This window comes from Ceratotherium simum, chromosome 5 (genome assembly GCF_057802395.1).
Source record: "Ceratotherium simum simum isolate JZ-2026a chromosome 5, ASM5780239v1, whole genome shotgun sequence".
In the NCBI taxonomy this organism is placed as follows: Eukaryota; Metazoa; Chordata; class Mammalia; order Perissodactyla; family Rhinocerotidae; genus Ceratotherium; species Ceratotherium simum.
The window spans coordinates 49,319,657-49,335,352 of record NC_141904.1 but is presented as its reverse complement, the minus strand read 5'-3'; the positions used below and the strand labels follow the sequence as shown (position 1 = coordinate 49,335,352).

General features: G+C 35.5%; 1 protein-coding gene across 2 annotated transcripts in view; it reads left to right on the top strand.

Annotated features, from left to right (window-relative positions):
- The window catches only part of SMARCC1 (SWI/SNF related BAF chromatin remodeling complex subunit C1), a 181,237-nt gene that overhangs the window by 47,194 nt on the left and 118,347 nt on the right, over positions 1–15,696 (top strand). For both annotated transcript variants that reach the window (XM_014791534.2, XM_014791531.2), the window contains exons 8-9: positions 3,395–3,470; positions 14,712–14,837. In XM_014791534.2, the coding sequence (XP_014647020.2) occupies positions 3,395–3,470; positions 14,712–14,837 (202 nt within the window). The remainder of the gene's footprint in view (positions 1–3,394; positions 3,471–14,711; positions 14,838–15,696) is intronic.

The window sequence follows — 15,696 nt, the reverse complement described above, 5'->3', positions numbered from 1 at the left end:
TTTTCTTATTTAAGTTATGGAATTCATTGAAGTCACATGGCTTTATTTTTGTTAATAAACTGATAGGTTTGCCATAACGGTTCTTCAGTATGGTATTAGACTGTTCATTTAGATTTGTTTCCTTCAAGAAATGAATTTTTCTCCCTAGTGTTTCATGACTAGTTTTGTTTGTTTTTTCAAAAACTACTCATGCCATACTATTAAGGATGCAATTATTTTATGTTTAAAATGAAGTTTTTCTTCTTGACAGAAATTTCATTCTCTAGTGGTGGTTTTTCTTTTACATATCATAACTCATACTGTGTTTCAGTATCTAAACATGAGTAAAGAATATTATAAACAAGAACTAGATGTTAGTGAAAATGCTAGTCCTTGTTTAATATTATGCCCGTGTGGGGCACTTAGGAATAAGGATAACCTTCCTTGTACTTCATCTTCCTAAACCTACAATAGAGCTCTCTTGGTGTTCGTTTCACTATTGTCTTGTCAAGTGGAGGTTCTCTCCGCTGTGTCAGACCAGTCTTCTTTCACCTGTACCCACATCCACTTCTGGCCTTCTCATATTATTGGAAGCAAATCCCAAACATATCATTTCAATAATAAATATTTCAATATGTATTTCTAAAAGATGGGGACTCATTTTTTTAAAAAAAGAAATAAGCATAATACTGTTATCAAACCTAAAAAAAATTAACAGAATTCCTTAATATCAAATATCCAGTCAGTGTTGTCATGTAAGTGATACATTTGATTGATTTATTGATAGGTATTTGTTGGAATTAGAATTCAACCACATCTTGGGATTGGTTCATATATTTCTTAAATTTTTTTCAATTTATATGTTCTCCCTCTGTCTTCCCCACTCCCTTGCAATTTAGGGGGGAGTATTTAAGAAACCAGATTGTTTGTCCTGTAGTTTACCATAGTGTGGATTTTTTTATGGCATCACTGTGGTGTATTTGAACATATTTTTCTGTTCTCTGTATTTCCTTTAAATTGGTAGTTGGGTTTATAGTTAATCAGAATCCATTTCAGTTTAGGGAAGGAACAAGACTGTTGCATAGGTTATCGGGAGAAAATAATGTCAGGTTTTGTGCTGTTTTTAAGTTAATCTATTTGAGTAACTTTATTTTACTTATAAATATATTTTTTAAAGGAAATATGTCTTTGGATGTGTTCAGAATTTTGAGTATATGCACAGACTATACGCATTGAGTTAATTAGAACCAAATCAAGTCAGCTTGCTAATTAACCTCTTCTGAACCGTAATGGACCACTTTAAATGACTAATTGTTTGTTTGTTTGTTTGTTTTTTGAGGAAGATTTGCCCTGAGCTAACATCTGTGCTAGTCGTCCTCCATTTTACACGTGGGTTGCCACCACAGCATGGCTGACCAGTGATGTAGGTCTGCACCCAGGATCCGAACCCGCGAACCTGGGCCGCTGAAGCAGAGCTCACTGAACCTAACCACTAGGCCACAGGGCCAACCCCACTAATAGTTTTTTTGTCATAACATTTAAATAAATGCTTTCTATAAAACATTTCTAGTCTTGAGGCTTCACCTAGTCCTTGGCACTATTAAAACAAACCTCTCAATATTATAGGAACTATTATAGAAAATGAGTTTGCCCTTTGAAACACTTAGATGGAAACTCAAATTTATGATAACAAGCTACATAAGTATAGGGTTGAAATAAATTTTATAACAACATATTTAAGACATGTTAGCCTGTTTGCTAGCCTTTTTTTTATGTATCAAATAAGATATAGTGGCTAGATCCAGTGTTGTCTTCTCAATGGGTCTTGTTAGTTCACCTTCTTTATTAACTGTAGTTTGTGTCCTCACTTCTACCTATGTAATATTTTCTACTCAAGATTTAAAGAATATAAGGTTATCAATTTTTTCTCACCATTGTAATCTTTACCTGGTATAGTTAATTAATTGGCAAAGGAACTTTGCTTCTCCAGCTCAAGTTTAAGTGTTCCTAGAAAACTAACCAGAGTGCTCTTAATAGATATGTAGAGCTGTGCTTATTCCAAATGCTTTTGAACTGACTTTGAGTAGTGGCTGAAGGAAGCCAGTGCTTGTTGCCATACTTGTATTTCATTTGGATATCACTTGATTTCATAATAATTTATTGGGGAGTATAGTAGCATTGACAGAGTTTTAATTTGTTAGGTAATTTTGTGCTTGCTTCAGAATTGTGGAGGAATGGGGGAGTGATTTATATCTGGGAGTTGGATCTCACTGATAAGAGAACCTTTGAGCAAAGAGATGTGATGATATGAGAGTGTATGCTATATGGATATCTGGGTAGTGAGGAGCATATGTAAGGGGCGTGAAGTGGCCACTGCCTGACATATTTAAAAGACCACCAAAGCCCAGGTGGCTGGAATATAACATGAGAGAGGGGAGAATACTAGGAGACGGAGTCAGAGTGGCAGTCAGAGGACCTTGGCAAGCCACTGTAAGGATTTTGACTTTCACCGAGTTAGGTGGGAGTCATAGGCAGGTTTTGAGCAGTGCAGTGATGTGGACTGACTTAGTTTTCAAAAGGATCCTTCTGGTTGCTGTGTGAAAAATTGCCTCTTGGGTTTTGGGCAGAAATGGAAGAGTGGATAGATTCTGGAAATATTTTGAAGGTGGAGCTCGTAGAAGTTTTTGTTGATTGATTATAGGATGTTAATTGAAAGTGAAGTCGAGTATTTCCAAAGATTTTGGTAAGATAGGAAGATGGAGTTGGCATTTACTGAGATGGGGGTGATTGGCTAGAGCACATTGTTGGGGTCGGGATGGCATTATATGTTGAATTTTGAGTGTGTTAGGTTTGAAAGTCTTAATAGACATGTAAGAGATGGGGAATTGGCAGTTGGATTCATGAATCCAGAATTCAGAGAAGAGGGCAGATATAAGATTTCAAGTCATCAGTATATATTTGAAGCCATAGGGCTGCATGAGATCATCAAGAGAATGGATAGATAAGAGGATTGTTTCAAAAACTGAAACCTGGGGCCTTCTAATGTTGATGAGGTTTGGGAGAAGAGGAGAAACTGGTAGTGGAGACTGAGGAGGGGCTGGCAACTAGAAGGATTACCAGATGATAGTACTGTCTTGGAGGCAAAGTAAGGGAAATGCTTTGAGGAGAGAGTGATCAACTTGTTAAAATTGTGTGGACTGAGGCTTTGAACTTTGGCTTTAACAATGTGAAGATTACTGTAGACCTCTACAGAAGAGTTTTCTTGTCAGAGTGGCGGAGACAAAAGTGTATGATAAATTGCTATTACTGGATCCTAATAATATTTCTAAAATATATTTTTACCTTTTGATAAAATTCTTTTTAGTGAATGAATTTAGGTTCTAATTTGTTTTTCCTTTTTTCATTTCCTTTATAGCTATGATACTTGGATCCATAGTAATGATGTTGATGCGGAAATTGAAGATCCACCCATCCCAGAAAAGCCGTGGAAGGTGAAAGATCCTTTTTAAAAAAGTTTATTCTTACATAGCTTAGTAGCACTTCTCAACTAATTCTCCATGACAGAGTTTTAAGGAGATACAGAATGATGATCTTCCTTTCTTGTCATCCTATTAAGAGATATCCATGACCATGAATACTTCATTATCTAGGTCTTAGATGAAATGTCTGCAGTGATGTTTGAGGAGACCCCACAGCCAAGTTAGATTGTGGTTTGAGATAGTTGAGAGTGGAGGAGTGGAGTTGAACATCACTGATGGTGTCATTTAGTAAGGCTGGAAGCAGGCCCTGCATGGCTTTTATTATGATAGACTTATTTTACTGATCATTTCTGTTGTGATGCTAAGAGTCCATGCAACAACTCTTTTCTTTTTCAACGTTTAGTGTGGAAATAGTTTTGGAAGTTGCAAGAATAATACTAAATGAAGTACTACTTTATACTCCTTCCAGATTCCCCTGTTGTTAATTCTTTCAGGAAATTAATTTTTGAAACAATATTATCACCTGATACAGGGCCTATAGTTCATTTTCACCAGTTGTCCCAATGATATAGTAAATTTTATACTAAGTTTTTTCTCTGATCCAGTGTCTAATTGAAGATCACACACTGCATTTAGGTGTCAGATCTCTTTAGTCTACTTTAATCTAGAACTTTCAGCCATTCTTCTTCTTTCATGACATTGGCAATTTGAAATGTATAGGCCAGTTTTTTTTGGAGTGTCTCTAAATTTGAGTTTGTGTATTTCTTCCTTATTACATTCAGTAGCTATGCATTTTTGGTTGCAATACTGCTTAATTAATATTGTGTCCTTTTTAGTGTGTCACATCAGGAGGCACATATTGTCCATTTTCCCCATTATGGCTGATAGTCAGTTTGATCATTTGTTAAGGTACTATCTGCCTGGTTTTCCCACTGTAACATTACCATTTTTCTCATTGAAATTAAAAATATTTTATAGGGACATACTTTGAGACCATGTAACTATTTTTTTCTTTGTTAAATTTGTATCCCGAAGTTTGCTCATCCATTAATAATTCCTGCTTGACTGAAATAGTTATTACTGGTGCTTTTCTAACTCTATCCATTTCATCTTTCCTTATAGTTGGCATTTTGCAGTGGGGATAAACTTTCCCTTCTCCCTTTACATATGTCTGTAGTATTAGTATGCACTTGTGGAGCAGTGATATCACTACCATTCTTCGTTTTGATGAATTGTCGAAAATTTGGCCACTGGGAACTGAGCTGCCTCCTGTGACATTTTGGCATTATTTGATCCATTTTTGCATGCTTCCTACTTTCTGGGACAAAAAGATGTTCTAAACTTTTTTTGTAATTTCCCTATCCCAGTGCTGGAATCAGCTTTAGCTCTGGTCCTTTCTGTGAGCTGTCACAATTATACATGATTTTTATTGACTGTTTTACATAGCATAATGAGCACTTAAATTGAGTCAATTTATTAGATTTTAGACCTGGTTCAACCTATTTCTAATTGTATGACCTTCAGAAGGACTTTGCTTTTGAGCTTCAGATTCCATATTAAGAAAATGAGATCAACAAAAATTAGTCTTTATAAAAAAAACCTTTTTATTTGGAAATAATTTCGATCTTACAGAAAAGTTGCAAGCATAAGAGTAGTATATGTCATACCTGTACACTTTTTTTTTTGGGAAGGAAGATTGGCCTTGAGCTAACATCAGTGCCAGTCTTCTCTATTTTGTATGTGGGACGCTGCCACAGCATGGCTTGGTGAGCAGTATATAGGTCCCTGCCCAGGATCTGAACCCATGAACCCTGGGTCGCTGAAGCAGAGCACGCAACCTTAACCACGATGCCACCAGGCTGGCCCCCCTGTTCACTATTTATTCAAATTTGCCTCTTGTTAACATTTTACTCCCTTTTTGATGTATCATTTATACTCTGTGTGTTTATACATATACATGTATATATACTTTTTTTCCCGAACCATTTGAGATACAGATGCATATATCATGGGCCTTTACTCCTAAGTAAAAGCGTATGTTTTCTTACGGGCCGGCCCCGTGGCTTAGCCGTTAAGTGCGTGCGCTGCGCTGCTGGCGGCCTGGGTTTGGATCCCGGGCGCGCACCGACGCACCGCTTCTCTGGCCATGCTGAGGCCGCGTCCCACATACAGCAACTAGAAGGATGTGCACCTGACATACAACTATCTACTGGGGCTTTGGGGGAAAAAATAAATGAATAAATAAAATTATAAAAAAAAAAAGTATGTTTCCTAAGAATAAGAAATTCTCCTATATAAGCACAGTACAGTTATAAAATTCAGTAAATTTAGCATTGACACAATACTGTAATATTGTGTCCATATTCCAGTTTTTCCACTTGATCCAATAAGGTTTTTGTAGCATTTTTCTCTTCATTACAGAATCCTGTCTAATATCAGCTATTGAATTCATATGTCATGTCTCTAGTTTCCTTTAACCTGGAACATTACCACAGTGTTTCCTTGCCTTTTGTGATGTTTTTGGATTTCAAAAACATATTTCTCATTTGGAATTTCTCATCTTTTCTCATGGTTAATTCTCATATGCATTCTAGTCAGAATACTGCATAAGTGACATTGTGTGCTTTTCAGGGCATCATGCCGTGGGAGGCATGCTGTGTCCATCTGCTCCTCATTAGTGATATTAATCACCCAGTTAAGGTGAACTCTGATGGCTCCGCTGTATAGTTACTTTTTTCCCCCAACTTGCAACTTATAGGCAATCTGTGAGAGATTCTTTTAGACCATGGAGATATTCTGCTTCTCATCAGAATCCTCCCTGTGTTGCCCAGATTTAGCATCCATTTATAGTCCATGCCTAAACCAGTCTTTGATGGTTGTGCAGCGATAATTTTCGACTCCAGCCCTCCCTCCACATTTACCAGTTGGCTTTCAGAGTTCTCCCATAAGCAGGAGCCCTTCCTTTCCCCTCATTTACTTACTTATTCATCTATTTGTTGTTAGTATGGATTCGTGTTTTAATTTTTCAGTGGTCAGTAATTCATTACTTAATTATTTTGGTGCTGAAATAGTTTCATATTTGGCTAATAGGAGCCCCTCCAAACTGCCTTGTGCATCCTTGTGACAAGCACTCATCATTCTTGAGCACCTCCTTGAGGGCTTAGCAGGATGTTCCAGGCTCTTCTTGTGCCTTCCATTCCTCATACCTAGAATTCAGCTGTTTCTCTGAGGAGCTGTCATTCCTTTTGGTAGGAAAAGGTATTAGAGACCAAGTCTGGATACAGGTATGCTCATTGCTACTGAAGTGTCTTTGCTTCTAGGCTCTTTGTGCCGAGAGAAATAAGAAATATAGCTATTATGTATATATAAACACAAACATATTCATATACACACATATATATTTTAGAAATACATACCATTTAGTTTCAGAATTGCATTGCCCATACCACTATAATAAACAAAAATACTAAAAGAGAGGGGCTGGCCCAGTGGTGCAAGTGGTTAAGTGCGCGTGCTCCACTGCGGCAGCCTGGGGTTCACTGGTTCGGATCCTGGGTGCGCACCGACACACCGCTTGGCAAGCCATGCTGTGGCAGCGTCCCATATAAAGTGGAGGAAGATGGGCATGGATGTTAGCCTTCCTCAGCAAAATGAGGAGGATTGGCAGATGTTAGCTCAGAGCCGATCTTCCTCACACACACCCACACAAAAATACTAAAAGAGTACAAGATATGTTTGTGGATCTCCCTCTTGCCCTGCCCAAGCCTGAGGGTATATTGCAGATAGTGTGATCATGAGTTACTCGGATGAACTCTTCCCCCCCACTTCAGTGAGGTTGTTACTTATTTGAAGTACAGTTGGGTTTATTTCTTTCAGTTTATTTTCGGTTTTAGTGTTTCCTCTCCCTCTTCCCAATCAAGTTGATTTAATTTTATATTTTGAGTATGTAGAGTTGTAACATGCTTCCCAAAAAATGTATACTTCCTCATAGATTCCTTCTATCTCCTTCCTCTCATTCCTTGTAGAACAAACTTATTATTTTCTGGTTTATGCTTTCTGTGTATCCTTTTGTCAAAGGATGCAGGTGTTTGCATGTTTTTTTATTTCTCTCTTGTATACTTTGCTTTTTCCACTTAATAATCTTTCCTAGAAATCCTTGGTGTTCAAACTGGCACAATCCTCCATTACGTATATACACTGTAATTTATTCCTCCAGGTCCTTCCTTGCGCTTCGAAATTTGGGTAGTTGGCATTATTTTGGAATTACAGACAAAGCTGCAATAAATAACCTTGTGCCATATGTATTTTCATATTGTTTAAGGTGTATTGTTAAGGTAAATTTCTAGAATTAGGGTTGCTGAGTGGAAGAGTAAATGAAAGTATAGTTTTGTTGGATTCGTGCCTCTCCCATGGGACTTTGTACCATTTTTGCATTCTTGTAAGCAATGAAGTGAGAGTGTCTCTTCCCTCATAGCCTCACCAACAGAGTGTATATTGTCAAGCTTTTGAACTTTTGCCAATCCTGATAACGTGAGGAATATTATCTCTGTTAATTTTAATTTGTATTTCTCTTTTTGTGAGTGAAGTTGAACATCTTTTTATGTTTGCAAGAGTTATGTTTTTTGTGACCTGTGTATATATCTTTTTCTCATTTTTTTCTGTAAGGTTTTTTCTTTTGTCTCCTAGAATTTTAGAAGTTCTTTAAATGTTGAGAATGTTAAATGTTGAGAATGCAATATGAGATGTATATTGCAAATATTTAGTTATATTTTTTACTTTAGTTATGGTGGGTTTTTTTGCCACACCAAAGTTTATTATTTTTATATAGTCAAATTTCTTCATCTTTACCTTTGAATGCATCAAGATTTTAGTCAGTTAGTAAAGCCTTTCTTTGCCTCAGGTTGTTGAGGAATTAGCCACTATTTTCTTCTAGTACTTGTATAGTTTCACTTTTTACATATAGATCACTAATCTATTTTGAGTTTATTCTTCTGTGATAAAAGGAATGGATCTCATTGTGTCTTTTCCAAATGGCTATCCAATTGTGTATAAATGGATACATTATGTATCCATTTATTAGAAAGGCCACCTTTGCCTCAGTGATATGGGATACCACCTTTACTATATACTAGGTTTCTATATGTAGATGAGTTAAATATATTTTATTAATATTGTATATCTAATTTTTCATTTTTAGCTGCTAAGTAAAAATCTATCCTTCTCTCTCTCCTTTTCTCCATTAAACGTTTCAGGCTGCTACTACTTAAAACTAATCCCATATGGAATAGTTTGTTTCTCCTTTACTTAGGAATATTGCTCTGCCACATATACCCACACACATACGTTTATAGTTTATAGATTAAAGAATATCTATTTTGTCTTGATTTTTATAATGTTCCTGTCATAAAAGTATTATCTCATTTTATAGGTAATCCTAAAAGCCTCAGTACCTGTTCCTGCTGTTAAGAAAAGTCTGTTTAAACTCAGATGCTAGATTTTTCAATGGGGAAATTTTAAATTTATTTCTAACAAAGAAAGGCCAAATTTTTACTTAATATGCAAACTACAGAATTTTTTTTAACCATTACTTTTTTCTCCATATAAAGTTGGCTTCTGGGTTACAAATAAGTGCCGTACCCTCTTTTAGAGGGCCAGTGTGGGAAATGTCCCCTTGAGTGACATTTCTGTGACTTTTACATCTACTCTATCCGTGATTCCTGGGTTTAATTTATTGGGATGGCAAATGCCAGTAAGGAATGGGGTGACTGATAGCAATTTTTTGGTCTTGTTTTTAGGAAAATAGAATGGCTTTTGAAAAGAAATTCTATAGCTAAAAAATGCCCCATCACCAATAAAAGCAATTACAAATATCTTAAATCAGTGGTTTTCAAACTTTGTTGATCACGTATCTAAGAAAATAAAATTAAGAACTACTCCCTTTTACTTTCAGTTGACATATAAAATTTTTCATTAGAAATTTAAATAGTTGCTATTTGGACTACTGTCATATTTAAATACTTTTTCTTAATATAGCCCATGAAATCTAAATACCGTTGTGATTTGTATGCAGCATTATCTATCACAATTATCCATTTTATAAATAAATGCATATGCTCTTCTTTAAAAGTCAAATGTTTATACTGTATTTTTCTTCTTGTTCCTGTATTTTTATTTTACTTACAACCCTAGTATAATACTTTTTAATGCTTGAAGATCTTATCACCAAAACCTTGGGAAAAAGAGCTAACCAGGTGTCTTTAGTCAGAAAATTTGAACTGAAATTCTTTCTTTTCGTTTTCTGTATTATTTTATAAAATAACAATGCCCATGTTTTGTTTTGTTGTTCTAAAGGAAATTTGATTGCTATCACAAAGATAGCACTTAATCTAAAAAACTAAATTGTGGATATTAATATTTATTAAATATGGGTAATAAAAATGGATCACAATTAAGCAAACACCTGTGTATTTACCACTCTGAGTAAAGAGGAACATTAACCATTAATTTTGAAGCATTCCATCTGTTCATCCTGTGCCCTGCCCACTCTGAGTTAACCATTATTCTAAATGTTCAGCTTACCTTTCACTATAGTTTTACCGCATATATATGTATAACTGCACAACTCTTTTAATTTTAATGTTTACAAAACTTTTATCATCAGTGGAGTCATATTATATTCTTTCATGACTTGCTTTTTTGTTCAGCATTGTGTTCCTGAGATTTCATCCATAGTATATAGTAGTATAAGTAATCTTCTGTATGAATATGTTACAGTATCTCCATTGTAATGTAGGTGAGTGTGTGGTTGTTTCTACTTCAGGGTATCATGAAAAATGCTTCTGTGAACCTTCTTTTTTTTTTTTAAATTTTTTGTTTATTGCAGTAACATTGGTTTATAACATTGTAAAAATTTCAGGTGTACATCATTGTACTTCTATTTCTGCATAGATTACATCATGTTCACCACAAAATACTGATTACAACCCATCACCACACACATGCACCGAATTATCCCTTTCACACTCCTCCCTCCCCCCTTCCCCTCTGGTAACCACCATGTGAACCTTCTTGAATGTCTTTTTATGTATGTTCAGAATGGAATTGCTAGGTCACAGGGAATGCAAAATTCATCTTTTCTAAACAATGCCATATTGTTTCCAGATGGTGGTAAAAATTTATTTTGCCAGAATATAAGTTTTCTGGATGCTCCATATCCTGGCCAATGTGTGGTATTTTCTGACTTTGTAGTATTTGTCTATCTAGTGGATGTGAAGTGATATTTTGTTATGGTTTTAACTTGTATTTCTCTTATTACTAAATAGCTTTATCATCTTTTTATGAGTTCTGTGACCTTTGGTGTTTCTTCTTCTGTGAAGTGCTTGTTTCCATCTTTTGCTCTTTTTTCCATTGCATTATCTTTTTTTTTATTTGTAGGTGTTCTTTAGGTATTCTACATACTAACCATCATCAGTTGTATGAGTTAAAAATATGTTTTCCCAGTAGCTTGCCTTTTTGTTTTCCAATCCTGAGGTCATGACATGGTATTCTCTTACATCATCTTTAAAAGTTCTTTAGTTTTGTCTTTCATATAGTTAAAATTTTTCCTCCTGTGGTGCTAGATCAACTATCCTTTCAAGGTGGAAAAATATTGAAGGTGGATTCCTCTCCCCACTGATCCATGCCATTTCTGTCAAAAGTAAATTTTTAATGTGTTGTGATTTGTTTATGGACTCTATTATAAAGTTTTATTAGTTAATTTGTCCTGACTTGAGTACTCTCACTTTTTTCTTCTTCCGGGGTCTCTTGGGTCTTGGGTCTTTGCTCTTCTGTATAAATTTTAAAATCATGTAAAACAAACTCATTGGGATTTTGGTTGGAATTAAATTTAATCTTGAGAACAATTTAGAGAAAACTGATATTTTTACAATTCTGAGTCTGTCAATCTGCAGATGTGATTTACCTTCCAGTTTATTTAGGTCTTTTATATATTACAGTAAAGTTGTATAATTTTCTTTACACTTCCCTGATCATCTTAGAATGATCATATAGTAATTAAGATATGTTTTTGGAGAAATTTTTCTCCCTTAAATCTTACATGTAGAGTGTCAGTTGGATAAAACTACTTTTCCTTTTTACAAGGATTATCAAATTATAGCCACCAGTTTTTGTACATAAAACTTTATTAGATCACCACCAAACCCATTTATTTACGTATTGTCTGTGGCTGCTTTTATACTCTAGCAGTGGAGTTGAGTATTTGGGACAGAGACCATGTGGCTTGCAAGCCTAAAATATTTACCCTAAGACCCCTAAGGAAAAGTTTACCAATTCCTGCTGTATATATTGCCCCATTACCTTCGGTGATTCAAAAAAACAAAAACAACAAAATTAAAAATTAATTACCTTTAAATGTAATGGAGGAATTACATCCAAACCATTTCTTCATTGAAAACTTGAAAAAATATGAACTGTGTTCTCTAACGTCGGAATTACTCAGCCTCCAAGATGGCGTACCAGTTTCAAACAGATATATCTTTGTGTGTAGTCAGATGGAGTATGTTCTACATCTGTCAGTCAAACAGAGTAAGTTGTTACTTGGAAAAAAATGTTGATTAAAGGAATAAACTATATTACTGGTGAGCCATATAATATTGTAAAGTACTACAAAAGGATTTTTAGAAACATATTGTGTTGATTATCATAGTGTCAGAAGTTTAGGACTGGGATTGATAATAGAGTTTATGATGATATCATTTTATTGGTAAGGAAACTGGGTTTCAGAAGTTAGATAATTTTGCCCAAGGCCACATAACCTATTACTGTATTATTCTGACCCTAAGGTATTTTTATGAGAAAGATAATAGAGCATAGTGATTTAAGAGCTTGTAAAGAACTCAGTGCAGGGGCCAGCCCAGTGGCGCAAGTGGTTAAGTGCCTGCGCTCCGCTGTGACGGCCAGGGTTCGCCGGTTCGGATCCTGGGTTCAGATCCCGGGCACGCACCGACGCACTGCTTGTCAAGCCATGCTGTGGGTGGTGTCCCATATAAAGTGGAGGAAGATGGGCACAGATGTTAGCCCAGGGCCAGTCTTCCTCAACAAAAAAAGAGGAGGATTGGCAGATGTTAGCTCAGGGCAGATCTTCCTCAAAAAAAAGAACTCAGTGCAAATCCAAGCTTTCCTCTAGCTAGGTAGGTAACTGGACAGCTTGCTGCTACTCTGTGCCCCAGTTCGCTGATTTGGAGAACTGGAGAGACTAACACCTGCGTTGCTTTACCATGCTTAAGAGGATTGAATGAGATTCATATTATATGTAAGGTGTTCATCACTGTGCCTGCACATATAGTTGTTTGCTGTCCGTACTCCCCTAACATACTTCCTCAAGACATTTCTGTTAAAAGTTTTCTGGGTAGTAAAGAATGTACAATGTGAATATTCAGCTCTACTTTTGTAATATGTACACACTTTTCAACACTTTGGAAAACACTATTATATTTTGAAATGCTGTGACATACATTTTCTAAAACATTACTGAGTTAATTTACCCTTTTCTTTAACATAGTCATACCTTTAAATAGATTTCTTTCTATAATTAGCTTGAGGTTTCTCTCATGCTCTATTTATACCCCCTTCCCATAATTCATACAAACAGGTGTCTTTTCAGGTTATATCATTTAAAGTCTTATATTCTCTTTGACAGGGTATTACTTTTGTGTTTGTGTGTGTTACTGTGTCACACTAGTTTTGGGGGGAGAAGAGGCATATAGTCAGATGGATGTCATTCTTAAATCAATATGTGATGCAGGCATTATCCTGAACAACCAATTTTTTAACCCTTCCTTTTTATTAAAGAAAAGGAGGGGGCAATGAGGAGCTTAGATGGACAAAATATTTTTATTAGAAAGTCCATAATGTCTCCTAGTGATTGCCATGTTATATCTTGTTTTTACTTCTAGGAAGATTTCATAGTTGTAGTTGCTGCTCTCTTTGCTCTCATGATAGTATTTTAATGGTTCTTGATCAGACATGTTAATTGCAACCAAGACCCCACCCCCCATCCCCATGATTTGAGATGTGAACACAGTCCCACACAGGGAAGAACTGTCTAGTCACCCGTTCTGATTGTGCTCCCCTTGAGAAATACTGTTGGATAAAGAGGAATATTATATAGGCTAGATCTGTGGTTTAAATATCTATCTATATCTATATGTATACAACATCCAGAGAACCCATCATTTTATTAATTCTTACTCAGAAACGTTAACAAAAAAGCAAGAGAAGTGGCCTTGTAAAAGACTGAGAAGAACCCCGAATCTGACTCTCATTTCTCCACCCCACCCAAACCTTGGCTATTTGTGAAAGGTCTCCATAGAGCACCATGTGTTCTTGATGGAGCTAGGTGATAGGTCTGTGTAAATGTCTTCTTTCATCATTACTTAGAATGTTGTTGAATGCCTAAAACTAGAGACATCCTTCATGTCTAAAGCAGTGACTTTGGCCTTTTGCTGTTAATTGTTTCTATCAGTGATTTCATGAAAATAAAGATGCTATGATTAGTGAAATAAGACAAATACTGACTTATCACTTATATGTGGAATCTAAAAAAAAAAGAGGTCAAACTTCTGGAAACAGAGAGTAGAAAAGTAGTTGCCAGGGACTAGGGGGTGGGGGAAATAGTGAAAGGTTGGAAAAAGGGTGCCAACTTTCAGATATAAGATGAATTAGGTTTGAGAATCTAATGTAAACACGTTGACTATAGTTGATAACACTGTATTGTATAATTGAAATTTGCTGAGAGAACTTAAATGTTCTCTCACACACTCGAAAAGATAAATATGTGAAGTGATGGATGTGTTAATTAACTAGATGGAGGAATCCTTTCACAGTGTGTACGTATATCAAATCACCACCATATATACCCTAAATATCTTACAAATTTTATTTTTCAATTATACCTAAATAAAATTGAAGTAAGGGAAAAGATGACGTGATTGTCTAATTTAAGGGTCTTAGTTATCAAAACCTCAGTCTACATAAAACCAGTAATGCTTTCTTCCCATTTCCTCAGTAAAAACATGGAATGAAAATTAGAAATGGTTAAGTTGCCACTCACATGTCATTAATAATCTTGTTTTTAAACTGTTATATGCAGTTGAGGCTTTGGAATAGTAAATCAGCTTCTTTCATTTTGAATACTTTAAAAATCCTAATGATATTATTGTTTATGTAGATATTCATGCTTTGATTTGGTTTTAGGTTCATGTGAAATGGATTTTGGACACTGATGTTTTCAATGAATGGATGAATGAGGAGGATTATGAGGTGGATGAGAACAGGAAACCTGTGAGTTTTCGTCAGCGAATTTCAACAAAGAACGAAGAGGTATTTGATTTGGCACCATCTTTCTCCTCTTGGTGTTTCTTCTTTCTTGGCCTGAATGTTATCACATCTTCATGAATAAACTCTAGCAAACAAACCAAGGTGCATCAGCCATCAAATGTGTGTAAAAGTTTCTAAATGGCTGTAACAACTATTTCAGGAAGTGGCATCCCCCATAAAGGGTCATTAAGATTTAAAGTGGCCCATGTAGTATGACAGTGGTACAGCTGATTTTGTTCTTTAGATATGAGTTTTAATTTTGTGAACCAGAGATCATCACAGGATAAGTTAACTTAGCTGTTTGTTTTCCAAGGGAAAACTCATTTTGTTTTAGTATTTTTTAGTAGCTTTGTTAATGCACATATAGAAGCTAGTACAAAGTATAAGCCTTAAAGGTCTCTGAGTTATAATTCAGTCCTTTTTTGAGGTGGGACGACTTGACATTTAATACTCCTTAATACTTTAAGAATCCCAGCCACTTAAATATCTGTGATTTCTTATAAGTCACAACTTGTGAGGTAGATGTGTCACTAGAGGAAGCCCTGAGACTGAGAAGAAGGCTTGGATGTGTTAGTGTTGGATTCTGACAGCTTTAGATAGAGACCTGTGATTCTAAAGTCCTTTTCACTGGGGACACTTAAAATTTTTGCTCTTTATTTTGTACTTTAGTTTTTGAAAAGTGTTTGAGACAGATGTACTTTTATCCATTAACTTAGAAAGTACAGTTCTTTCATACCTAGTTTCAGCCCTGAGACCTTCTTACTAAACCTCTTTGTCAAACTCTGTGTATTCTTTACTTTTAAGAAAAATATTTTAAAACTAGGTCTTTTTTCATATCCTTTTAAGTTTGCCCCTATTTGCT